Here is a 26,764-nt window from a genome sequence, read left to right as displayed (position 1 = left end):
TATACACATTCATTTATTTTACTTTCAGATTCCACACATAAGAGGTAACAGAGTATTTGTCTTTCTCTGTCTGACTTATTTCACTAAGTATAATACCCTCTAGGGCCATCCACATTGTTGCAAATGGCAGAATTTCATTCTTTTCTGTGGCTCAGTAATATTCCATTGTGTGTGTGTGTGTGTGTGTGTGTGTATCTCAAATCTTCTCTATCCATTCATCTGTGGCTGGACACTCGGATTGCTTGTATATCTTGGCTATTGTACACAATGCTGCTGTGAATATTGAGGTGCATTATCTTTTTGAATTAGTATTTTCATTTTCTTTGGCTATATAGCTAGGAGTGGCATTGCTGGATCATATGGTGGTTCTGTTTTTAGTCTTTTGAGGAACCGCCATACTATTTTCCAAGGTGATTGAACCAATTTACATTCCCACCAGCAGTGGACTAGGGTTCTCATTTCTCCACATCTGAGGTGTGTATTCTTATCCCCATTTTCACACGTTTTGACAAGAGGTTAAAAGCCTTTGCCAGAGGTTCCGTAGCAAGATACTGAAAAAGGATAAACTCGAACCCAGATTTTTCTGACTCCAAAGCCAGTTATGTTTATCACTCCTAGCCTTATAGGCAACACGAAGCCAGTGTCAAGCCCCAGCACAGTATCTGACACACAGTAAGTCCGCGCTGTCACAGTTCACAGTAGAAGGCATGCTGCTGTGATAGTCTCCCTGGGCACCAGTGGAGAAATCAGCGGGTGTCATTATAGAACCTGGAAACCACAGCACCCAAGAAGCCTTCGGGTTGTAAAGCACGCCTCCCAGCTCCAGTCCCCAGTTGTGGAAACAGAGAGAGCGGTTGCCTAAGGCAGCCACATCCGGAGTGAGACCCCGCCCTGTGCCTGGGCTGCTCTTCAAGCTGCCAGCACCTTGCTGTCAACCACAGCCCTGCAATCTCAAGCATCCCTTCTCCCACCCTTGGTATATCCATTGTGTCTGGGACCAGCCACTGTCCTCTGGCTGATAGAAAATGTGCCAATTGTGAAAATATCATTTAACCCCTTCCTTTTTTTAAGTAACAAGCCCACTCTGTCCATGAATAAGAAAGAGCAGTTCTTGCCCAAATTGTCTTCCAAGAATGGCTTATCCTACCTGAAGTCTCTCTAAGCATTGAAACCACCCTCAGCTTATCCTGTTCAATCACGCTAAGGATTTAATGGCATTTTCATTTTGCTGGGCGGAAAAATTCGTACAGCTCCCTTAACAAATTGAACTCAATCCAGCAGATTACATCAGTGTGGTTGTGTTCTTGTCAGGTCTGAGTCAAGGGTCCACAAAGCTGGTTACTTACATGGTGGACCCTGCGGCCTTCGTGGAAGAGGAGACGCTGCTGAATTCAGTGCTCAGAAAGTCTTATTGTTATGCTTCCTGCTGAATGGCATGGGCCCAACCCACAGAAATGTTCTTAGTCATCCATGCTGCATTAATGATTCAGAGAGCTTTGTCAGCTACTTACTACCCAGAGCATTGAATTCTGTGACACTCACCAATGTTCCTAACCTTGGAAATATTATATACACACACACATACACCCCTCTAATAAAAAGCAGCATGCAGATAATGATTAAAGGAGCATTACTAAACACAACCTTTCAAACATCAGCTGCCTACTTTATTAGAATATGCAATCTTATATTCTGTCAAACAGAACAAACCCAACTGGGCTATTTTGTTCCCTGAACACAGCCCACTTCTGACAACCTCATGTCTTTCTCTTATTCCCACTGCCTGGCATATCCCCACCTTCTATTAAAGCTGGTTTACTGCTTTAATTCCTAGTGTGGAAGGTCCTGAAGATCTGGACACAGAGTAGGTACTCAATACATATATGCCACACTGAATTGAAATTCCTTATGTGCCATGCCAGAATCTAAAAGATTCTGAATACCAAAAGATGTTTCCACATCTTGAGGATTACATAATATACTATATGCACCCTATGTTACCTTTCTAAAATCAGAAATATTCTGAGTTCTGAAAACATGTAGCAGCAAAGATTTCAGATGAGACTGTGGGCCTTTATTCTCTAAATCGTAACCCCAGAACATACTGTTGAACATATTCTCCCATTCTTTCAAAGATGATAATGCCTTTGAACAATTGTTTACTCAGTAATTGTTTTTATTGTTTTCAAAACAAACAGGGTATTTATTTTTTTGATTAAAAAGTAAGCTTATTTAAAAATTTTTAAACAAGATGAAAAAGCTATAAAATAGAATGTACAAATAATGATTTTTTAAACTCTAAAGATAATGACAGTATCATCACATTTCACATTATATCCATCAGAAAATCGTGTGGCTCTATATACTTTCAAAATTACCCAGAATCCGACCACCCCTCACCTCCCTACTGATAGTGCCATCTAGTGCCTGATTTCTGCAGTAGTCTAAGAGGTCACCTTGTGCCCTTCTGCCCTCCCCCTGCTGCAGTCACTTCTGTACACAGCCCCAGTGTCCTTTTTAAACTAAAGTTATATCAAATAAAAATAGAGAAAATATATAATGAACCTGGTTTACCCATCATTTTATTTCACCAGCTATCAAAAAGGCCAATTTTGTTTCATCTACACTTCCTTCCATTCCCTTTCACACTGGCTTATTTTGAAGTAAATCTCAGACATCATTTCAGCTATGTAAGAATATTTTAGTCTGTATATTAACCAAAAACATAACCATAATACCATTATTCCATCTAAAAATTTTAACAATAATTCCATGATCATAAAATATCCAGTTTATTCACAGTTCTCCAAGTCTTTATTTTATAGGTTTTTGTTTGTTTTTGTCATCTGTTGTTTGAATCTGGTCCCAAATAAGGGCCACACATTGAAATTGGTTGAAATACCTCCTAGATCCCATTTGATCTGTAGGTTCCCCCGTATTAATTTTTTTTCCTTGCAGTTTTTTTGTTAAAGAATCCAGGTTGTTTATCCTGAAGTGTTTCCTTAAGTATGGATTTTGCAGACTGTGAATCAGTGGGATCATTTAACATGTTTCTTTGTTCCTATTTTTTTTTTGTAAATTAGCAGTTAGATCTAGAAGCTTGATAAGATGTTGTTTTGTTTTCATTTTTTATTTTTTCATTTTTTGCAAGACTACTTCATGGGTGGTGTTATATGCTCTGGTTGGCAGCCAGTGATACTCGTTGCCCCCATCCAGTCATCTCTTAAGGGTTACAAAATGGTGATATTTCATCGTTCTTTCTTTGTTTGTTGATTGGAATACTTGTGTAAAGAGAAACATGCCCTCATCACCGATTTGATTACCCTAAGGTATAGGAAAGGAAGGATAATGCTCTATTCTTTCCTTTGATTTACCAGTTGTCATGGTTTCTTTTTTTTTTCCCCCACACCATGCAGCTTGTGGGATCTTAGCTCCCCGACCAGGGATTGAACCCTGGTTCCTCATACAGAGGGCACCCTCAGCAGTGAAAGTGCGGAATCCTAACCACTGGACCACCGTGGAATTCCCCTACCAGTTTTCAAGATAATAATTTGGTTCCCTAACACCCTATAAAAGTGACCAAAGAGGGTTTTGTTTGGTTAGTTTGGGTTTTAGTATCAGTAGTAACTCATGGATTTAAACGTGTTTGTTTTGTTTCAATCCATTGCAATTATGACTCTTATTATTTTTCAAATTGTTCCATTTTGCCCATTGGGAGCCTCTTCAAATTGGTTCCTCAGTCTTTTTGACAGTATCCAAGTTGTCTTTGTTACTGAGCTAACACACAGGACCGGATTGTCAGATCAAGCATAGGAATCAGCATCAAGCTTTACTAATAACTTTCAGGCAATCAGGAGGCTCAGATGAACCAGAGAGACATCTGAGACCTCAAGTCTTGTCCTCCACATCCTTCTTCTCCACATCAGTAATAATCCTGATTAAGAGACAGAGTGTCTAAGTGAAGTTCACGGAGTTCCTCATACAAAGGGCACGTTTCAATTATGAAATTTAAATTGTGAAATATTCCATTTTATACTCCAGAGAGTTGTCAAACTTCTCTGGGACATTCTCTAGGGACGTGTGCCTTATGGACTCTGGGTTTATTTACTGTAAGCAATCCTTTAGCTGGGGACTTCCTGCTAAGGGCATTCCATAGATACCATCTCTTCCTCCTAGCAGTTAGTCTTATTTTATTTGAAGGTTCAATTGACAGGGAGATAAGACCAGGTCACCTGCTTTCTTTTCTGTTCCCCAAGGACATCCCTCCAGTAAAGAGAGTAAATGGACCACAGGCCAGCTGCTCTAATGCCTTCCTCCAGCTGCCTTCCTTGCTTACTGGTATGGCTGGGTAGTCCAGGTTCACTTGTACAATCCTGCCCCAGACCCAAAAGCAACCATTTCTCCAATGACTCCTGATTCTTTTTAGTGGTAAATGGGAATTAAGGATCACAAACTGGGAATAAAGGAAAATAATTCCTTGATGAACATTTTTACACATTATTCTTTGCACACTTCTTTAATCATCTCCTTAGAATAATTTCCCTAGAAGTGAATTGAGCTATCAAAGGGTCCACGGTATAACCTTTGATTCATTGATCAGCAATGGCATGTATCAATTTATGCCCTGTCTGGAGTATACAGCTGTTCTTGGAAATAACCATTTTCCCAGCATTCTCTTCAGCACTGGCTGTTGAATATTATTTTAAAATTTCCAAATAATAGATCAAAAATGATCACAGTAGGGTTGATTTTTTTTTTTGGCATTTGTTGAGTGCTAGTGGAGATGATATGTTTTCATATATTTATTGACTCTTTTTTTGCGAATGCACTGATTATATTCTTTGTGTAGTTTTCTTCAGTATTTGAGATATATTAATAATTCAGCTGAAATACATGTTGGAAATATTTTCCCAAGTTATTATTTGTCTTTTGTCTGTGTTTATTGTATTTTGTTTATTTTTTAAATTCCTTCGTATTAATAGCATTTGAATCTATAATGTTGAGCATGAATTTTTTTAGTTGTGGTCAAAAATACACAAAAGTCACCATCATAACCACTTTTAACTGTATAGTACAGTGGTAGTAACTATAGCACGCTGTTGTGCACCATCCATTGAACAATTTCCCTTTCCCCCTCCCCCCGCACCTGGCAACCACTGTTCTACTTTCTGTTTCTAAGATGTTTTGTTCACTTTTTAACTTTCAGTTCATCAGAGCTCTCAGACTTCTTCCTTATGATTTAGCTTTTGTGATCATAAAACAAAAGTTTAATGTCCTAAATAATTGGAAAATAAAGTCCTGTTTACCACCACTCAGGTAAAGAAACAGAACATTGCCAGTAGCACCCTACAGGCCTCCCGTGTATCCTTTCCCAATTACTACTGCCTCCCTTATCATAACTTTTATGGTATCCACTCCCTTGCCTCGTTTATTACCTGTATATGCCTCTTTAAACAAGTCAGTTTAGTTTTGCCTGGTTTTGAACAGGCATACCTTGCAGACGGTGCGGGTTCGGTTCTAGCCCACCGCAATAAAGCAAGTCACACAGATTTGTTGGTGTCCCAGTGCATATAAAAGTGATGTTTATACTATACTGCAGTGTACTGTGTGTAATAGCATTATGTCTAAAAAAAAAAATGTACATACCTTAGTTTAAAAATATTGCTAAAAAAATGCCAAAGCAATTGCAATAGCAACATCAAAGACCACTGATCACAGATCACCATGACAAATATAATAATGAAAAAGTTTGAAATATTGTGAGAATTATCAAAATGTGACACAGAGACATGAAGTGAGCAAATGCTGTTGAAAAAAACGAGGCCAGCAGCCTTATTCAACAGAGGGTTCCGTGAACCCTCAATTTGTAAAAAAAAACACAGTATCTGTGAAGCACAATAAAGCAAAGTACAATAAAATGAGGTATGCCTGTATAACAGTGTCATACTGTATATATTCTATTGTAACTTGCATCTGTCACTCAGTATTATTTGTAACATTAGTCCATGTTATTATATGTGACTTGTTTGTTTTCATTGCTGTAAAGTATTCCATTGTATACTACAATATGCTTATGCATTCTATTCTTGATGGACATACAGATTTTGGAGATGATTATGAACACTTTTGTACATGTTTCCTGGTACACATGTACACAGATACTTTTCCTCAGATATATGCCTAGGAGTAGAATTGCTGGATCATAACATATAATATATAGATATCTTCATCTTTAATACATAATCCCAAACTGTTTTCCAAAGTGATTGAACCAATTTGAACTTCCAACAGCAGAAATTGAGAGATTCAGTTGCTCACATTCTCACTCTCATTTGCTAGTGTCATATTTATTTTTGCCATACTGGTGAGTGCTTAATAGTATGTCATTGTGGTATTATTTTTCACTTCTTTGATCACAGATGAGGTTCAACACTTTTCATATGTTTACTGGTCATTTGGGTTTCTTCCTTTGTAAAGTGGCTACTTTTTTTGCCTATTTTTAATTCGGCTGTTTGCCTTTCTCTTAATGGTGTATAAGGGTTCTTTATATATTCTGGACATAGGCTCTTTGACAGTTTTACATGTTACAAATATCTTCTACTTTCTGGTTTATCTTTCCTTCTCCTTTATTGTGTCCTTTGATGAATGTATATTCTTAATTTTGACATAGTCAAATGATTCTAGTACTTTTCAGTGTTGGTTTAAGATGATCTAAGTGACCTTTAAAAACTCTATTTCCTTAACTGAAAGAACCAGTATTGAAATGTGCTTACAGTAAGCTTGAATTATTGTACAGCTGAGAGCTTAGCAGACCTTCTCTTCAAAGAGAACGTCAGTGACAATAACAGTCACAGTGCTACACATTTGAAGAGCACTTTCATCATTTTCACAATTAGGCCTCGCATAACCGAGAATTGTTAAGTCATTATGATTCTATTTGGCTCTCCTTCAACAAATAGATCCTGCGGCATATATGATTATCTTATTTTCTATAACTCCCAACTGTGTGACATCCTGTGCCACCTTATGGTGCTGTTATATATGCATATGGGGTTCATATGGGCATATGTTCCATCTTCCCAACTAGGCTGAAATCTCCTTGACATCAGAGGATCTGTAAATGCATCTTTGTATCTCCTGTGGTACTTTGCATTAAGTATCTAGAAAGGCGCTAATAATATGCAGGGCCCTTGAACACTTAGCCTTCAAAAGAAAAGAAAAACAAGTTTTAAAAGACATGCTTGAATTTTCTTTTAAGGTTTAAATTGATTGTTGCAGTGCTAATATGTAATTGATGAGTGCTGATTATCTAAACCACATTTCAACCAATGAATATAATCACCTTCTCTTCCCAGACCTTACAAACAGCTAATTTGTCTTCCACATCCTTGTCTATTCTACTATGGCCCCTGGTAGAGATATTGATGGGAACCAAGGGGGAGCACAGATAATTCAGAACATGGATAATCTAATTTGTCTTTCTTCTTCTTTTTTTCTTTTCTTTCTTTCTTTCTTTCTTTTTTTTTTTTTTGGCCATACTTCACGGCATGCGGGATACAGGATCTTAGTTCCCTGACCAGGGGTCGAACCTGTGCCCCATTCAGTGGAAGCGTGAAGTCTTAACCACTGGACCGCCAGGGAAGTCCCTTGTCTTTCTTCTTGAATGTCACAAAATCCAATATATATTTATGCTCATTTGTTCTCAGGTAGAAATGAGTCCTCTTGAAAATGCAATTGAAGTATTGGAAAATAAGAATCAGCAGCTGAAGACTCTGATTAGTCAGTGTCAGACAAGACAGATGCAGAATATTAATCCCCTGACCATGTGCCTGAATGGAGTTATAGATGCTGCGGTTAATGGTGGAGTTTCCAGGTATCAAGAGGTGAGGATTAGGTATTTTCGTTTGAAAGTTGTCATATGTGATTTCTTAAGGTTTCAGAAATCTTTTTTCAAAATATGCACACATCACATCAGCCTGCTATCATAGGGCTACAGTTAACACAAGCAGATTTCTTTGTTAGATAGAGCAAACATACAGTCATTTGTGATGCACACTTTGTTTCCCAAAATGTGATATTTTGACGATAAAAGTGTGTGTGTGTGTGTTTTCTTGGATGAATAAAAGAAGTGAGGGTATCGGGATTGTTTAATAAATGTCTACCTAAACCCACTTCCCTGAGCAAAGATTGGTTCTTGGACATAAAAAAATTTGATCTTGTTTAGAAGATATTTTAAGTGGATTTTTCATCTGCTGTCTTAGTTTTAAACAGAAAGCTACAGTAGCTTGGAAGGTGAGGCCACCATCTTGATCATTCTGAGTCTTAAGGCAGTTTATTTTAGGATGTAATGTCATAAAGCTTATTGATTTGGATTTGCTATTTGTTTTACCAAAGATACAAAGTTTATACAATTTCTGATCTCCTGTTAACAATCATTTCCTTATATTCCCATCTGACCAGCTGACCGTACTCAGAATCATTATGTCTGCCCCCCAAAAGTGGTGTATAATGGTATCATTTCTTTAAAGATGGCTTTAAAAAACAACAACGGTGTCTTTCACTTCCTTTGTAACTCTCCTGAAGTAAACTGACTAATCCTTCTCTTACTAGGCATTCTTTGTCAAAGAATATATCTTAAGTCACCCTGAAGATGGAGAGAAAATTGCACGGTTAAGAGAGCTGATGCTTGAGCAGGTAAGGGGAGCAGAAGCCCATCACCTTCCTTCCCCCTCTTCTGCGTAGATACATACTTGCTTAACTGGAGACCCATCTACATAGTTTTCTACATCAGTGATCTAACTAAAGCTAGCAGTCAGGGGTTACAGATTCACTCGTAATATATCCCAATTTGCTAATTTCTACGTTTTCTTCCCACTTTAATGCAAAACAAAAATAAAAACCAATGAGTAGACTATGGTAGCCCCTTACAACAAACAACTTCATGTAATCTCTTGGAACGTTCTCTGAATGCTGTCTCCCCAAAGACTTGATGCCAGCTTTTCACTCAAGATTTTGGGGTCAAATGAGTTCAGGCTAACTCAAAATGAATAAATAAGTAAATGAATGAATGAGATTCTTATTTAAATGTTAGAATAAGGAAGTGGGCAGTCAATACCCTTTGCTTTAGAAGTATCCTGTTGTGCAGACTAAGCCTATAGATTATATGATATGGACAAAACTAGATACAACCTCATCATTTTCAACGTTACAGAAGCATAGTTGTTTTTTATTTCTTTGGTTCCATTAAGTACAAAGAACCAGAGTGAAAAATCTGTTGCCTGCTGTGCCCCTTTTGATAGCTCTTGGCCTGAAAATGGTTTGAAAACCTCTGAGGTGGGAGACATTATGGTTGGGAGGCTGGGTGCAATAGGAAATTTTATACCCATGAAAAATGGAATATGTACGATAAAATGTGACAAAAGCATCTCTTTCCACTTGATAATACCAAATTATAAAACATGCTGTTTTGGATTAAGAAATGACGGGGTTATCTGGTTTTAGTTCATATTTTATGCTCTGAAGGCTTAGTCCACAAAACTTAATACTGAAGGGAGAGAAGTGGCCATGGACAAGGGCCATGGCTGGAAGAGGGTCAGTTGTATAGATTCTGAAAAAGAGAGAGGAATTACTTAAAGTTGACCTGCGAGGAAATATAGAATAAGTTAAATTCTCATTGTGGCCCTGGGAGTGATGTAGATTCTCGAAATGAAGTGAGCAGCTTAAGTTATCCAGTACTGAGGATTATGGAACGACTTTAGCCTTTTTTGATTTTTAAAAGTCTGTATTTTACCAGTACAGTCTCTTATGAGTGATTTGCCTCACCCCAGGATACTTAACCTGCTGTATTCAGTCTGACTGAATTCTTTCCCTCGAGTTAAAATCAAAAGGGTTAAGAAGTCTCTCAAGAAAAATAAAAATCGAGGGACCTTGGCTTCCTCCACATTCTGCCTGATTATGTTCATGGGGCCTTGTGGAAAGAGCTATGGCCTAGGAAGCATTAGATCCTATCATAGGCCATGTCGTGCAAGTGACTGCCATGTGACCTTGGGCAAGTCACATGTCTTTGTGGGACCGTAGGAAGGGGGTTGGGCACCGTCCTCTGGACTCTGTGAGGTGGTTCAGAGAACTGTCTAGTAGACATGGAGATGCACTGCCCCAGTGCCCCTTCCAGAAGGGAGTTGTGGCCCTACCTGCTAGAAGACACCTTAGGCTCTCAGGTCCTCCGGCATTGCCTCTGCTGCAGAGAGCCACGTAGCCTAAGATCTCCACCTTCCTAGATGACCTGCGTCCAGTGACTGGGGAGGAGAGACAGAGCCTGGCCATTTGGGCCCAACACAGCACAACTGTGACAGACCGTTAAAGGTCTAGAGCTCCCCTGGGGTTGGCAGGAGACTGCCAGGCTGCCATCCAGTTCCGTTTCTTTTTTGGTCAAGTCCCACTTCTGCCCCTCCCTCCCTCCCTCCCACAGGCAGTGATCCCAAGGATACACCCCAGTAAACAGCCTAATCTCCATGCTGGAGCCTACTTCTGGGAGAACCCAACCTGCGACGTTATCTGCACAAAAGGGAGGGCCCCTCCCAGCTAGTGTCTAAGATGCAAAGGACTGAGGCACCTACACTTAGGCTCAACTCCTCCATCCCGCCTACCCTCCCCACAGAGACCGGGCTCGCCCTTTATGCCTCAGACATACACTCCACTCAAGCTGTTCCTTTCAAGGTGTCCTTGATGTTTATTTCAAGGTATTTTTATCTTTATGCACATGTGCTGGTGGTAGATGGGCATCCGGAGCAGAAGTTGCCACAGTTCTGACCCCTTTGGAAGGTGCTGGATGCTCTCATCCCCCAGAGTCAGTACTGTTTGCCCTGGCTTTCAAACTTGAACCTTCACGGGCTGTAAAGATAAAGCGCCATCGTAGTGATGTGTGATTTGTTTTCCTCTCAGCCTCTGGAATTTGTTCTTTTGACCACTATAGCATGGGGAATTTTTAAAAATGTAAAAGACAGCTGCTACTCAAATCAAAGGAATTAAGCACTTTTGATACCTGTACAGAGAAAACTTGAATGTTTATATTCATCTTGGTTTAGGTTCTCACAGCAGGAAAACTTTTTTAAAAATAGGAGCTCTTCCTTTTTGCATTAGAATAAGTGAACAAGAATAATATTTTTTTAACAAAAACAAGAAACATAGCAACTGTTACAGAATTTCCGTTCACTTGTCCCTTCCTCCCTGACAGATTTTGAAAATCTGAGAGAGGGAGAGAGAAGAACCTGATGGGAGAGAGAAGGGAAACATGGCAGAGAGGGTGCCATCCAGAAAAGAGGTCCCTGGGGGAGAACCACCTGACCCTCCTAACAGGGAACCCCCATTCCCTGCCCCATCCTGAGAAGTGCAGGAAGGGGCCAAAGAAACACTGAACTGTTTTAAAATGGTTGTTGTTATAGGTTGAAAATCGTGGGAAAGAAACTTGGGGTAGTAGGAAAATCAAGTCTTTGGAATCAGAGAGACCTAAGTTCAAATCCTCATTTGTCCTTTAGTACATGCAGAATTTTAGTACACGCAGAATTTTAGTACACGCAGAATTTTAGTACATGCAGAATTTTAGTACACGCAGAATTTTCGTACATGCAGAATTTTAGTACACACAGAATTTTCTGATCCTCAGTGTCCTGCCCGGTAAACTAAGGATTGTTGCTATCTTGTCAGATTGAGAGATCAGCAATATTGCATGCAAAATGCATGGTACCATGCTTGAATCCCCCAGCAGGCACTTAGAGGACGTACCTACCCACTGATGTGGATTTTCTCCTTACGTTACTATCAAGGCACAGATTTTGGAATTTGGCTTGGCCGTGCATGAGAAGTTTGTACCTCAAGATATGAGACCGCTTCACAAAAAGCTGGTCGACCAGTTCTTTGTGATGAAGTCCAGCTTAGGAATACAGGTAAGTACACAAAGTGTCCATGCGGGGGCAGTCTGACCTCTGCCATTTGCTTTTTGGTAGAGGGACAATGAAATATCCAATAGTGACATCTTTTGGTTTTTCTACCAAACTGCACCATTTTACCAGAGAGCCCTCAAATACTAAAATTGCATTAACTTCTGTTTGTCACTCTCAACCTTTATGAAAACAAAAAAGTAAATGAGAGAAAGCTCAATAATAATGAAACTTACCTTTATAAGGTCCCTATAGAAAGACTTCATGACATTTACAATGCACATCTAGTACAGCGAAATACCTCACGAGTGATTTTGCCCTTGTAATTACTATTCTGAAATATTTTCTTTACTACCTCTTTAGGAATTCTCTGCTTGTATACAAGCCAGTCCAGTCCATTTTCCTAATGGAAGCCCTCGTGTGTGTAGAAACTCAGCACCTGCTTCTATGAGCCCAGATGGTACCAGGGTAATTCCTAGACGCAGGTAAGTCATATTCTGAATTATCTGACACTTTGGCGTCCCCACAAGATGATCTGGAACGATTCTCTCGTTCTTTGTGGCACAATTTGTCAAATACGCAATTTCTTAATGAAATAATTAACCCTCGAGGCAGCTGCAGACATCTGCCACTGGTAAAACAGCAACAGCATGAGAAATAAATAAACTCAGACATTTGATCATATGGAGGCAAACAGGAGACGACAAAATGGGATGTGCATATTTTTTTTCCCCTTTGGTTTTATACCATGCCAGCATGTGATAAAGTACAATTCAGAGACTGAGTTAACAACCATTTCTTTTCCCCCCCAAAACAGCCCATTAAGTTACCCAGCTGTCAACCGATATTCTTCCTCCTCACTGTCCTCACAAGCTTCTGCTGAAGTAAGCAATATTACAGGGCAATCAGAAAGCTCTGATGAAGTCTTTAACATGCAGGTACTTGATTAGCTTTTTTGTCTGGTCCTGTTTATTCCCTTTCTGTCTCAATCATGAGTGTTTCCGTTCACGCTGCTGTGCTTAGGAACAGACCTATGAGCGAGAACTTGACTTAAGGACAAACCTTTAAACACTCGTGTTGCCTTATTGGTCTCTGGAGTCTCCAAAGATGATTCTCTCAAAGCTCCCCCATCCACTCTAAGAAGACCTGAGCGAGCCATGGGAAAGCCCGGGCAGGCCGTGCAGGGGGCGCGCTTTGAGCTCTGCCTCTGAGTCGGGTCTTCAGTTGGGACTCCTGGAGCTTGTCACCACTGACCTCTTAGCATTTCTAAGTGTTTCGTTTTTTTCCTTTAAGAAGATATGGTTTAGGGGCCCATTGTAAGATCTCTCCACTTAGGTACATGTTGGAAATTTCCCATAATAAAACATTTTTTTACAAAAGAAAAAACACAGGTTTTAGGGATTTTAGCGTCAGTGTAACTCTTGCAACCAAAATTCGTATTTAGACTCGGCTGATAGGGCGTTGATAGTAACTCGGTAAGGCTCAGCGGAAATTTTCCTCACCACTGTCTTTGGAAAAGGGGCATAATACCTATTGCCAAATTCATGCTTTGAACACATTACATTGGAGAAAATGCAAAGGCGTGTTCTCTGCCTTTTAGAAGCACTCACCTATTGACCTGCCCGAGGCTGGGAGTCTTTCTGCTTGTGCTTTAGTCAGGGAGCCGCTGCTAACTGCTCCTAAGTCATAGGATGTATGTAGCTGAAATGAACACAAATGCATTCCTTCGGCAGGAGTCAAAATCTCAGATTCTTGATTGATTCAGACAGGCGTCCTTATCAGTCTGAGTTAGGGAGATTTTTCCATATTTCTTAATGGACTTTTTTTTTTTCTAATTTGAAAAAAGAACTGATGATTTTGTTTCAAATGTGTCAGCGTTATCTGCAGCCTCTAAGCCGTGTTTGATAACAGCTCCCATGTTTTCCAGCCAAGTCCATCTACCTCAAGCTTGAGCTCTACTCACTCTGCCTCGCCTAATGTGACAAGTTCTGCTCCGTCGAGTGCCAGAGGTCAGCGCCAGGGTGTGGGGTGGACCAAGGGTGCCCGGAGAACCTTCCAGCCCCCAGGAGCTGTGGTGGCCCCCGCAGGCTCGGGCTCTCTCCTCCAAACGGGCCCAGCCCACCACCACCCTGATGAGCCTCTCTTTCCTTCTCTTGCCAGCTTCTCCTTTGTTGTCTGACAAACACAAACATTCCAGAGAAAACGCTTGCCTGTCCCCGAGAGAGCGGCCGTACAGTGCCGTCTACCCGACACCTGTGGAACCTTCTCAGGTAGTCCTTGTGGGATGGAAATTCTAGAAAACGAGGAAACGTCTGGATGTTGCTTACGTCTCTCTGCAGAACCTCACGGTAGCTGCCAGAGGCCACCAGATAGGCTGTGTCGACAAGTCCAGCTGGGTGAAAAGCACACCTCTGCCCTGCGCCTGTGGCTAGGGATTTCTGTATGAGCCACGTGTCTGACGTGGATACGTGGGAAGTTGCCTGAGCAGTGAAGCTGATAGGGAAATGGGAAGTGATTTTACCCACCTTGATCTGACTCTGTATTTCGTTGCTGCTACTTGAACATTAGGAGGGGTGATTGGGTGAATGAGTTGGGGGGGTGTCTGTCTGCATGTGTCTGTAACAGAAATTTGGAGGAACTTCTTACATTAGCCAGAGACCCTTGAGGAGACGCATGGCTGCCCAGCAGCGTTTCTTTTTGCCTCTACCTAACTCGAGAGAGCGGCCACGGATTCCTTGCTGAGGTACCCAAGAGGGCGGAGCATGACTTTTTACCTTTGCCATTCTTCTTTGATGCACTGAGGAGGAAGCTGAATCCTAGGGCCTCCCCTGCAGCCCTCAGGAGTAAGGCACGTGGCCCTCACCACCCACCCCAGATTTGGCTTTGCAGTGATCTCTGTTAGTCCGAGTGAGAGCAGGGCCACGGTTTTGACCCTCTGGGCCCTTCAAGTGCTTTGAAGGAGGGTTTCAAAGATAAGATTCATGTGGAGCCCTGAGCTTTACCGATTATTTGGGGATAACTCCAGCTCATTTCTCTGTTTTTCTACACCATCCTGGCAGAAGTCTGTAGCTACATCTGGAAAGGGATGAGAGTGAGTGGGGTTTGGCTTGATGGGTTTATCTTTGCTGATTGTGTGATCTTCCCCAGACAGGATACCTCATCCACACGACACTGGTGTCTCGCAGAAATTATATCTGCGTGCATTTGGCTGGACCAGCTAACTGGTTTAATCTCCCTTTGTCACTTGATGTTGCAAAGGAATTTCCCAGTTTGCTCCACCTGCTCCTGGAGAGCATGTCACCAGCATGCTGGTTAGCATGAAGGACTTGCTGGTTACCCTCTCGAGTTTTCTGCTTTTGGTCCAATTTGAAACAGTGTGCACGTTGCCAAAATTTCAATAATACACATTGCTCTGGTGCATCTACTTTTCAGGACTTTGCACCTTTTTGTTTAATATGTCAGGTAGAACCATGTAAAACTGGCATTTTTGTGGGTTAAAAATTGAAACATATTGACCATTTCATATGTTTTAACGTAATCTAGGATTTAAAATGTAAAGTCCATTCACTAGAGATTTTTTGAGCTGATATTCCTCCTTTAATTCTCACTCGCATTTCGTATTGCCAGTCTAGCATTTGCATTTACAAAGAGCACCATAACATAACTGCTTACTGTTTATTTTTTCCTTGCGTTTTATTACAAAACCTATTTGCCATTTATATTTGAAATCTAGTATAGACTTTTAAAACACTGTTTGAACCCTAAGGGTCTCTGCCCTTTTTCCCTTAAATATAATTGAATTCTTTTTTCCTAGCCTCATCATAGCATATAAAAACATTTTTTTCAACGAAAAGTTTCAGTAATAAGATAATCATCTCATTTTCTAGAAGGTCTCACATGTTAGCATATTGCATCATAAAGATAGATTCTTGTGCCTTTCCAGAGGCTGCTGTTTAATCATATTGGAGACGGGGTCTTGCCACGCAGTGACCCAAATCTTTCTGCGCCTGAGAAAGGTGGGTATAAAGCCAGCCCCTTCATCAGTCCTGGAATGTGTAATGGTTTGTTTTGTCCTCATTTCCTCCAGTCTCCCGTGTGTCTGTGCGGAAGGCAGATGTCCAGACCTTTAATGATCTGGACTAATTTGCTCTTTAGGAGATGAATGAAAGACAGTTATTTCTGATGCATTCTTCACAAACTGTGTTCTTGTAGGATTTAACGGCAGAATCAGAGCAAGGTAGGGACTCCTCTGTTTAATGACTTTTGGTGTCATTCAGTGAGTCACCGAGGCAAGGCCTGCGCTACCTGAAACAAAGTGGCCAATTAGGCTACTTGTTCAGCGCAATGAAAATAAGCACCTTCTCAGATCGATTCCCTGGTCCCACTTTGTGTCTGCCTTACAAAGTCCATTCTGCCAGCTCATCTGTCGTTTGCGGTGACTCAGGTGCTCTTTAAGAATTGCAATCCCGTGCATGATGGAGTGTGCCCTGCCTCAAGGTCACCTGAAAAAATGAGAAACAAACACGTGCCTAGCAGTTCATAGCCAATTAGCATCGGTCTGTGCAACACAGCAGAGCAGGAAGAGCGGATTAAATGCGACTTCCTCGGCCAGGGGGGCCGGGGGCTGGCAGCAAGGCACCCGCTCACCTCCTAGGGTCAGGCCTCAAAAAATCAGAGCAGTCCCCAGGCCAGTGAATTAAGAGTCACTAATGAAATATCCGTGTAAAGTGTATTGTAACTGTCCTCATTAAGAGCCCGACTGCATCGTCATTTGAGTACACCGATACGTTAAAACTTTCCTTGCGAAATAGAAATCAGCAGAACTGTAGCCAGTTATTTTAAAACACACATTTTGCTTTAAAGTTACAAGTCAGATATTGATCTTTGTCTGGAGAATTTAGGAACGTGGTCTTTTTCTCACCTTTTATACCAAAGAAAACCACAAAGCACATTTAAAAGGACCGGAGGAAAAGTATTTTACGAGTGGTAGTTCCATCCAATGAAAGTGGTAATATAAAGAATGGTAAAATGTTGAAATTCTAGATATGTCCATCAGGTGGCAGTGTCTGTTCAGGGAGCAAGCTACTGGAACTCTCTAAAGGCTTGAGGTTGTAAACCTCATCACAGAGCGGCTATTTATAACCTTGTGTGTCTTGCCCTTGTTCCTAACGGGGTCGTTCCATATTTCTGCATCGCGCTGAAGCATGGAGCAGGCAGATTTCAAAAAAGGAATGATACCGTCAGTGCTCCAAATTATTTTTTTAGGACGTTCTTCACTATAGCCCATTGACTTTAGGAACAAGGGCCAGCAGTATGATGTGGTGTGGCTCTTCCTTGCCACTAATCCTGCCAAACAGTGGAGGTATTAGCGTGCCACTGCCTTCCCCCTTTCAGGATGCCACTAGTCCAGAAATCTCTACTAAAAATCAAGTTTTACAATAGTCTAGTGACTACATCTTCCATCTGTTATCCAGCATCTAAACAGATCTGTAATTCTCAACAAGTTTCTACACTCTCGTGTAGAGATGTATAGTTCTGTTTGACTGCTTGAGGGAAAGAAAGAGACATGCTGTCACCCAATTAAATATCAACTCTAACCGTGAGGTAGGCAGTTAAGTAAAAGTTTGGTATTTAGGAAGTTTGTTGTTTTTTTAAATCCAGTTGATTTTTTCATTCTGGATAATTCTGACTTTCTTCTAAGATTTCGAGTGTTTACAGGGCAAAGTAGACCGTGTGTTTTTAGCTGTGTTATTCCCTTCCAGCTGTGAACCCCACCCCTAGCAGCTGGAGCCTGGACAGTGGGAAGGAAGCCAAGAACATGTCGGACGGTGGGAAACTTATCTCTCCCCCTGTCCCTCCGAGACCCACACAGACTGGTGGGTATTTGAAGCATTTAACAATCACTTTCATAAAATAACTTTTATTGACTACTCCAGCTTATCCTGAATTCCTCAAAAAGGTAGGCATTTGGTGTCCAAGGTAAAAACCTTAGTAGTAGCTATATAATTTGTTTGTAGTGTTTCCCCTCTTTCCTGAACTCCTGTTACACTAAGTCAAGCAGTGCACCATTCCTAATAAACCCCACAGACAGATTTTGTAGAATGTTCTTTTCCTACATACCATCCTCAGAATTTAGGGGGTACCCTAACCTTGCTGAGACACTGGCATTTTTTCTATGCTATCCTGAGTCACCTCATTCTTATCAACCTTTACTAAGTCTAGCCACTTTCTTCAGGACTGACGCCCCAGTTTCAGGTAGCCCCTAAATAGGATTGACTAACTGTGATTTGGATAGGCTTGTGGGAAACAACTAACAGTGCATCCTTAGTTATCTGCTGCTTAGACAGGTCTGTATTCAAGGGTCATATTTCTCAAAGGGTTCATTCAGGGCACTGAATCCCCTAGGGTGTTGGTTTAAGAAGCAAAATTCTTGGGCTTAACTTCAGACCTACTGAATCAGAATTTTACTATTTCTGGGCCAAGACCCTAGAATCTGTATTTTGCCACACCTTTCTAGACTTGAGAACCACTGAAAATTATTCTTAAGAAACTTCCTTCGTGAGTTTATAACAATAATAGTTCCCCTTTCCTCCTGAACAAGCCGTTGCTTGGTGACCTGCATATGGGGGTGGTTTTTAAGAGGGGCTACCCTGCTTTACTTATTCTATCCTGGTGATGGGGAGAGTCTTTTCAACACTTAACATATACTTAGAGTAGTTTTGAAGCTTTACAAATACAACAGCCCAAAGGCAAGAGAAAATATGACTGTGTTTTTCATGGATTTTTCTGGATTGATCGTCCATGTTTCATTTGGTGTATTTTAGCATCTCATTTTTCTAGTTTCTTTTTTCACTAAGAAAAATGACTCTCTCTCTTTTTAAAATAAACTGTGTGCTACCCAGTTTGTTTTATACTCACCAAAGCAAAAAGTCACCAATAGATTTGGAAAGACATGTGAGATCTCTAAACAGAAAAAGAAATAACTTTAGCCTTAATTGATACTCTGCATAAGTAGGTCAGTGTGACCATGGAAGTTTAAAACTCATCAACCAGTAATTGGTATTTTATTCATGATATCCATATATTCAGGCAACCTCCAATTTAAACGTGGTTGTGTACCTAAAGTTGGGAACTCAAAAAGCATTTTCTAAGGAATAATAATATTCATGGTATTTAGGTTCCGGCTCATTCAGACTTGTAGACAAGGATGCTGATAGAACTATTTTAGGTCTTTCCAGAGAAACGTCACTGTAAACATGCAGTGCGCACAGGGGCTGCTGTACATCCCACAGTGACAGTGCCGGGGAACGCCTAAGCTGAGAGGAAGAGGGTCCCAAGTAAAGTAAACCTTGACATCTGCCAGACATACCATTCCCAATCAATCAAGATCTACTTCTCTATACGTGCATGTTTTTCTTCCATACTCAACACCCATAATTGATGCCATAGGAGAACTAACAGTGGTGATGGAACATGGCACACGCTGACAGCATGCCCTAGCATGTAAGATGGAGGCCACACAACCCCACAGTGTGGGGACCAGCCACTCTTCCTGGTCCCTTAGGCTCAGAGTGCACAGACGACCATACCTCTGCCCGGTTAACTTGGCAGGGCTGCCTCCCCTTCTGCACTGATTGCTGTCATGGTCTGTCCTCATGTCATCATGTGTGGTCACTGTTGGGGGGCTCTGTAACTGTCTCTCTTCCCTTCAGCCTTTCTGTAGTTTTCTTATGAGTTTCAGCCCTCACTGTGACATCTGGGAGAATGGCAGCTCGTCACAGAGCCACGAACTCTGAGCTCATTGAAACCTCTGTAGGCAGAATTGGGAAATCCGGCTTATACGCACCATGTTGACGGTGTCACGGCAGGCTTTTAGTATGTGTGGTTATGCTTTACAGAGCTGGATTTGACCCACAAGCGCACACACAGAGCAGTGCCATCAAACAAGCTGTGTCCCGGGTGTAGGGCTTGAAAATCTGGTGGGAGAAACAAAGAGAGGGTTCTTCTTTGCCTTGATGATAAAATCCACAGGGTACCACCTCCCAGAGATAAAGGGAAGACCCGAGCACAAACATTAGGGAGAAAAATGGAAAACTTCTTACCTCTTGTATGATATGGCCAAGGGTTTCCTGTCAATTTCAGGAATATGGGGGGATGAAAGAGGAGGCTGATGTCAGTATATTCCTGGGGACCTATTCTAAGCTGTCTGGATGACTTGGGTCTTCCCATTCCTGCTCAGGACCAAAGTCAGCAGTTATTTCCTAAAGTCTGCTCCCTGGCACCTCACACCTAAAAGCACCTTTTGAAATAGACCAAGCAGCAGAGAAGCATCTGCACTTTGAGGAAGTGGAAAGGACTTTGGACCAGCTTGGGGTCCTGTCATTGTGGTTAAAGCATCATGTATACACTGGTGACTTTTCACTAATTACCCCATGTCTTGGAGCTGCCATCCTTTGTGAAGAATCTGTTTTGGGTGGGCACCATTTAGTCGCTCCCCACCACCCCCTTGCCTAGACCCTTGTGCACTAGATCATCTCTATGGGTTTGTACACACAGGGCTTTTGCAGGTAGTCAGCTGTCTGGTTTCCTGAATTGAAATGATCTCTCTTTACAGCTTCACCAGCAAGACACACTGCGTCGGTATCCCCATCACCTGCTGGGCGATCTCCATTGAAGGTACAGGCTCTTGTTTAGATTGAAGCTAGAGATTGGCCCCATGTTACTTTTTCCCCTGGTACATCAATGAGGTGCTTTCGTCTGCACAGACCAGGCAAAGAACATATAAAGAAGGGGGAGAGGAAGATGGGTAAGAAAACAGCACTAGGCTTTCCCTTTGGGGAGCCTGCCATTTGTTTTCAGATTATTAGGCTTTTTCTCCAAATGGTGGCAAGAGAATGTACAAACTAGAGTGAGAATATACACTGAATTAGGAAAGAGATGGTCCCCATGTATCTCCTAGGGCATTTTCAGCCTGGTCTTTTGGTTTAAGGGCCATCAAAAACAAACACGTATACTGAAAAACAATCATCAAGATCTACTAAATACTCTCCAGTGCCTTTTTCATCAGCCTCACCTATTTTGAAAACGCCAAAGCTGACTTTTCCTCTTTTAATATTTTATACCAAGGTTTCCATTTACATTAGAGATACACACTTGATCATGCAAAACAAGGCAGTAAAATGAATTTTAAAATTTCTGGGAAACAAACTGGAAAGCTTTAAAGGTCAGACATCTGATCTGATATGTAGACATAGGCTACTTAACATCTCCAAACATACAAAATCCCTCATGAAGGTAAAGAATAATATTTAGGGATTTCCCTGGTGGCGCAGTGGTTAAGAATCCGCCTGCCAATGCAGGGGACACGGGTTTGATCCCTGGTCTGGGAAGATCCCACATGCCGCGGAGCAACTAAGCCCGCAAGCCACAACTACTGAGCCCACGCACCACAACTGCTGAAGCCCGTGCGCCTAGAGCCCGTGCTCCACAACAAGAGAAGCCACTACGATGAGAAGCCCACATACCGCAATGAAGAGTAGCCCCCGCTTACCGCAACTAGAGAAAGCCCACGCACAGCAACAAAGACCCAATGCAGCCAAAAATTTTAAAAATTAATTAAAAAAAAAAAAAAGAATAATATTTAGTCTCTATCCAAATTGAATCAGACTGGCTGCAAGGATTGTCAGTACATTCGGAGGTAGGTGTTCAGAGCTGCTATGCCAGAGGCTAATATGAGGTTGAAGTGAGTGTTGAAAGAATGATTTTGTACCTGAATGACTTAGGATTTACACACTCCATGTCCTTTTTGTTGATGAGACATTTCTAACTAATGTAAAAGAAAAGGACAAATTAGCTTCTACAAACACATGGGATCACATTGTGATCCCATACATCTGTAGTGCTAGGGATTGTTGCTGGTAGAAATTGAGAATCTGGAAGGAAATCCCCCCCAAACGGAGGAAATTGCAAAGAAGTGTGATTTTGTTTGCATTGCCAACATTGCTGATGTCAAAATTTGCTGGTGGGTGCAAATTATTTGCTAGTTTGGTTGTCATTCTGCAGAGCAGCTATTAATTGTAAAGTACATGGGACTGCATTCACCCTGGAAGCCATAGACTGTCATCTTGATGTGATGGGAACAAAAGCAACATGGTGTTTCCGCATCGTTACACTTCCCCTTGCTTGCAAAGAGCCCCACGTGTTGCTATGGAATTCACATATGCATTTTTTAACTTGATTGTGCAGAGTAGTAATAAGATAAGACTAGGAATTGAATCTTAAAAAATAGAAAGAATCGAAGGGCTGAAAATATTCAAGTAGCCACCAAATAGTTAGCAAAGTGGTGTATACTGTCTCTCCACAGACCTGCCTGTGTTCTTACCGGCCATAGGTAGCTTCATAGCCGTATTTTTACAAAATAGGTTTGAAGAGAAAATGGGTGGAACATTTGTGCTGTAACTCCTGGGTTACATTAGAGGGCGTAGTGCTACCAAGTTACTAGCTTTGCTGTGCTTAGAATGCAGAAAACTCCTTGACTGATAGTTTTATCAGCAATTAAATGATGGAATTAACCCCGTGAAGACTCAGCTTACCTGCCTTATTTTGAACTTGGTGTCTAGTTTTTAACAAAAAATTGCAGTGAATTTGGATCTCTTAATTGGCCATGCTTAACTTTAGGTTCCTGCTAAATGAAAGGATTTGTGTCTACTAACATTGTTTTTGTTTCAAAAGAGAGACCAAGGTAAAGTTAGTCTAGGGTAACACTTCTTGGTTTTATAGGCCGTTTATGTGATACATGAAAAAAAATGGTCTATGGTCAAATAAGTTTAGGAAACACTGGGCTGAACAAAGTCATTTAGGTTGCTTTATTATAAGACTTTAAGAAGCTAATATGCTTTGAATGGACTCAAGGAGTACACAGGGTGCAGTATTTCCCAGTGGAACCCTTAGGGAAGTAGCATATTCCGATGCCAGTGGGGCTAGACAGCTAACAAATGAGTGAAGGAGGCCAGGAGGCCTCAATGTGTTGGGGTGGGAATGGTGGGAAACTGAAGAATTCATGCCCCATCCAAAGGGGACAGCCCTGCTCAGCTTCAAAATATTATCTCCAGTAAGAGAAAGTGAGCAGTTGTTGCTAGAACTTCCAGTGGTTCTGCTGAGCTAGAAAGGAAAGTGGTACCTCCAACGGGTTTTGGTTTGCTTTGGTTTTTGCCAGTTTCCTATCTATCATCTTTCAAACCATGGGACTAATGATATGCCTCTGCATTTTCTCCCTGAGTGCTTTTATCCTCTTTCTGTCCTGACCATGATGAGGAGTAAAGTGGGCAGTGAGGTTGAACTGAATGGGCTGGCGGCCCTGGCAGATAAATGCCTGATGTATATGTGCGGTTCTGAGGCACGCCGGCACTCAGATTTGCGTCTGGGTGTCTGCATGAGTCTTCCAGGGCCGACAGAGCAAAACCCCACGGACTGGGAGGGCTTCAACAACAGAAATGTATTTTCTCACGGTTCTGGAGGCTCCAGGTCCAAGATCAAGGTGCCACCATTCTCGGTTTCTCCTGCGGCCTCTCTCCTTGGCTTGCGGACGGCCACCTTCTCCTTATGTCCTCAGGGTCTTTTCTCTGTGGGCATGCATCTTTGGTGTCTCTTTGCGTCCAATTTTTTTTTCCTAAAAAGATACCAGATTGGGTTGGGGTCCACCCTGAGGGCCTCAATTTCACTTACCACTTCTTTAAAGGCTGTGTCTCCAAATGCAGGCACATGGTGGGTGGTGGGTCAGGGGGTAGGGCTTCAACCTGTGGATGGGTGGGGGACGCAGTGGGGCTCATCACACTGTCAGTGACTCTCTGCTGTGTCTCCCCCACCCCTCCCTTTCCACTCCGCACAGGGCTCCGTGCAGTCTTTCACCCCCTCCCCGGTGGAGTATCACTCCCCAGGACTCATCTCCATCTCCAACTCCCCCGTCCTGTCCGGCAGCTACAGCAGTGGGATTTCGTCCCTCAGCCGGTGTAGCACATCGGAAACCTCAGGCTTTGAAAATCAGGTGAACGAACAGTCGGTGGCGCCGGGGTCGGGGTCAGGCCACAGCGGGGCCGAGGAGCCGGTGCGCAGGGAGAGCAAGACGCCGCCGCCGTACAGCGTGTACGAGCGGACACTGCGGCGCCCGGTCCCGCTACCTCACAGCCTCGCCATCCCCGTCACGGCGGAACCGCCCGCCTTGCCCCCCAAGCCTCTGGCGGCGCGATCGGGACACCTGGAGAACGGGACCAGGAGGACGGACCCCGGCCCGCGGCCCAGACCCCTGCCCCGGAAAGTCTCCCAGTTATAAGAAGTCCCTTTCCTATTTCCCTGCGATGAATTCTCTGCCGTTTACAAGAAATAAGAGGTATGGTGAGAAGACATTTAGTGTAGGCACTTTAATAACTTACTCAGATTTGTCTTTAGATGAATGGAATTAAAACTCGCTTGTTAATAGAATGTTGTTGCACAATATTAAAAGTTACTGATCTCAAACGCCAGGTGTTCCAAGTATGGCTGAATTTTCATTACAGCGTTTCTCATTTGGAAGTGATAAATAGTAATAAAGCCTTCTTTTGTATCTTTTTATGTTCACTTTTTTTACATAGTTTAATCTTAAAACCAGTACAATATTGTCGAACAATACGAAGCGTGATAATGTTGTATACTTTTTACTGAATACTTGATATTTCAAGAAAGCTTATTAAGTCATTGTACATGCTAACAAACACAGTAGTCCTTATTTTAGAAGACTTCTGTAAATAAGGTGAGATTTCTGGCTCTTTCTATGAACAGACTGATGAATGCACATCTTCAGAATTAAAAGTTAAAGCAAGCTAGTGAGACAGTAAACTTAAGGGGTTGCAAGGATTGGGACTGGAAGTGGTTTTGTTCTTGAAGCAAAATACTTCTTTAAGGTTGCTTTTCACCTTGGCTGCTGTCTACATTCTTAAAACGCTACTTTACCAATTGGTTGGTAAACCCTTTAGTACCCTGGCACCATGGTATCTACTGTATTTCTTTTCAAGGTGCAATTTACTTCCAGAGTTCCAATCAGGTAGATGAAGCAAAAGACCCCAGGAGAAATGTTTACTTGAATCTTGTGCTTCCTCACTTGATAGTTTCCTCTACCAAATTTGTCACTGAAGAAGAACAGATGTTCATGTGTTAAGTAGGCACAAATTAATGTGTCCCATTAGCAAGAATTCAGGAATCAATACAGGACAGCAGTAAATTAATAGAGTAAATGAAGAAAAGAAACAGAGAGAAAATATATTAGCATGATTAAATGGCAAAAGGACTTTCAAAAGGCAAGGACATTAACTTTCAATCCTGCACAAAATAAGGAATTCCTCACAACTCTCCATTATTACTGGTGGAGCTTGTCTTCTTAGCTAATCCTGTTGTCCTTTTGTTGAAGGAGGATGGCTGTAGACCACTCTAGCTTGAATACTGCAACACAGCATCTTAGATCTAGATAGGGACGCTCATGCCACAGTCATAGGAGTGTGAAAAAAGCACCTTGTATGTGGTAACGTATTTTGTATCTTTGTTTTCTTTATTGACTGTTTATAACACTCAACTGACAATAGATATGAACTGTATTTTAAATCATACTGTTGAATATTTTCCCTCTTTTGTTGGGAAGCTCATTTTAGTTTAACTGTGTTTGTTTTTGTTGATAGCTTACCTGGAAGGCAGTGACAACTTTTTTATATTCCCTTAATGAAACCATTCAGCAGGTATACGCTGTTGAGGCTGGTTATAGAGGTTTTCTATAATAAATGTTCAAGTATTTTTGTACATAGCTGGTTAATTTTAATAAGAGATACCATTATGTGTAAAAAAAAAAAAGTAAAAATAAAAGCAAACTGTTGTGGAAGCAGTATGATTGTTATAATTATGCCAAATACTTTATGTACGGAAAAAAATATTTGTACATATGTGCTTCTAACAATAATTCTGCCATATTGACTTTACAGTTTTGAATGTCAGAAAATTAATATATGTTAAAATATTTATGTTTAGTGAAATTTTTCATAATAGAGAAAAGGAACATGAATTTTAGCTTTGTATCTTGCAAGTTTTTCGGTTGAAAATTTCTTGAACTAGCTTTTGCTTTTGATGATAACACTTTGTGTTTGTAATCACATCCTTAAGTATATATATATCTCTATATATATCTATATATAGAGATATATATCTATATATATATCTCTATATATATAGGAAGATCCGTATTTCTGTTGCTTTAAAGAAGTAAAGACTTCCTTCCATTTAAATAAGGTGACATGCATAAGATAACAAAGCTTCTTTGATTTCCTTTTCCTCTGTAATTTAATAGATTCCTTGACTAGTGCTTGGGCACAGTATAAATCAGTGTTATTTGCTCTTGAAGCCATTTAAAAAAAAAATTTTTTTTTTGGCAATGAACAGTTGATCATGTGTGTGTATTTCTGAAGCAGCTATATAGCAGAACATTTCAAGAGATTCTGTTAGCCCAGATGTTAATGTTGGTTGCTGCTGAATGGTCAATATTAAATAAAATTACCTGATTAATCTTGATATTTGTCTTTATTCCTGTCATCAGCATATCTTTACCTGGAACAGAAGCTGTGTAAATAACAACTGCCAAGTGTACAAAAGGAATAGTTAGTTGAGTGCTGCTTTTGCCAGTTGGGCAAACTATCTGCCTGCCTGCTTTCCTCCTGATTTTCATAAAATGATTGATTGATAGGAAATACATTTAACACTGCAAAATCCACTGACTACCAAATTTGTTAATAAACCCTGGCTTTTAATTTTGTGAG

At 41.3% G+C, this 26,764-nt stretch overlaps 1 protein-coding gene across 3 annotated transcripts in view; it reads left to right on the top strand.

Moving 5' to 3' along the window:
• The window catches only part of DOCK4 (dedicator of cytokinesis 4), a 490,817-nt gene extending 464,298 nt beyond the window's left edge, over window positions 1-26,519 (top strand). The window contains exons 42-52 of one of the 3 annotated variants that reach the window (XM_082472224.1): window positions 7,707-7,883; window positions 8,611-8,694; window positions 11,823-11,942; window positions 12,300-12,421; window positions 12,754-12,820; window positions 13,864-13,945; window positions 14,097-14,206; window positions 15,880-15,952; window positions 17,699-17,812; window positions 20,551-20,612; window positions 23,824-26,519. In XM_082472224.1, coding sequence (XP_082328350.1) covers window positions 7,707-7,883; window positions 8,611-8,694; window positions 11,823-11,942; window positions 12,300-12,421; window positions 12,754-12,820; window positions 13,864-13,945; window positions 14,097-14,206; window positions 15,880-15,952; window positions 17,699-17,812; window positions 20,551-20,612; window positions 23,824-24,264 — 1,452 coding nt within the window. In that variant the 3' untranslated portion in view covers window positions 24,265-26,519. Of the gene's footprint in view, window positions 1-7,706; window positions 7,884-8,610; window positions 8,695-11,822; window positions 11,943-12,299; window positions 12,422-12,753; window positions 12,875-13,863; window positions 13,946-14,096; window positions 14,207-15,879; window positions 15,953-17,698; window positions 17,813-20,550; window positions 20,613-23,823 lie in introns of those variants that run through there. The other 2 variants (XM_082472223.1, XR_014266607.1) reach the window with 2 other exon arrangements.
• The last annotated feature ends 245 nt before the right edge of the window (window positions 26,520-26,764 follow it).

This window comes from Balaenoptera physalus (assembly GCF_965194825.1).
Source record: "Balaenoptera physalus genome assembly, chromosome: 8".
In the NCBI taxonomy this organism is placed as follows: Eukaryota; Metazoa; Chordata; class Mammalia; order Artiodactyla; family Balaenopteridae; genus Balaenoptera; species Balaenoptera physalus.
Note: the sequence above shows the minus strand (reverse complement) of the source record. Positions and strands in the feature narration are given on the sequence as shown.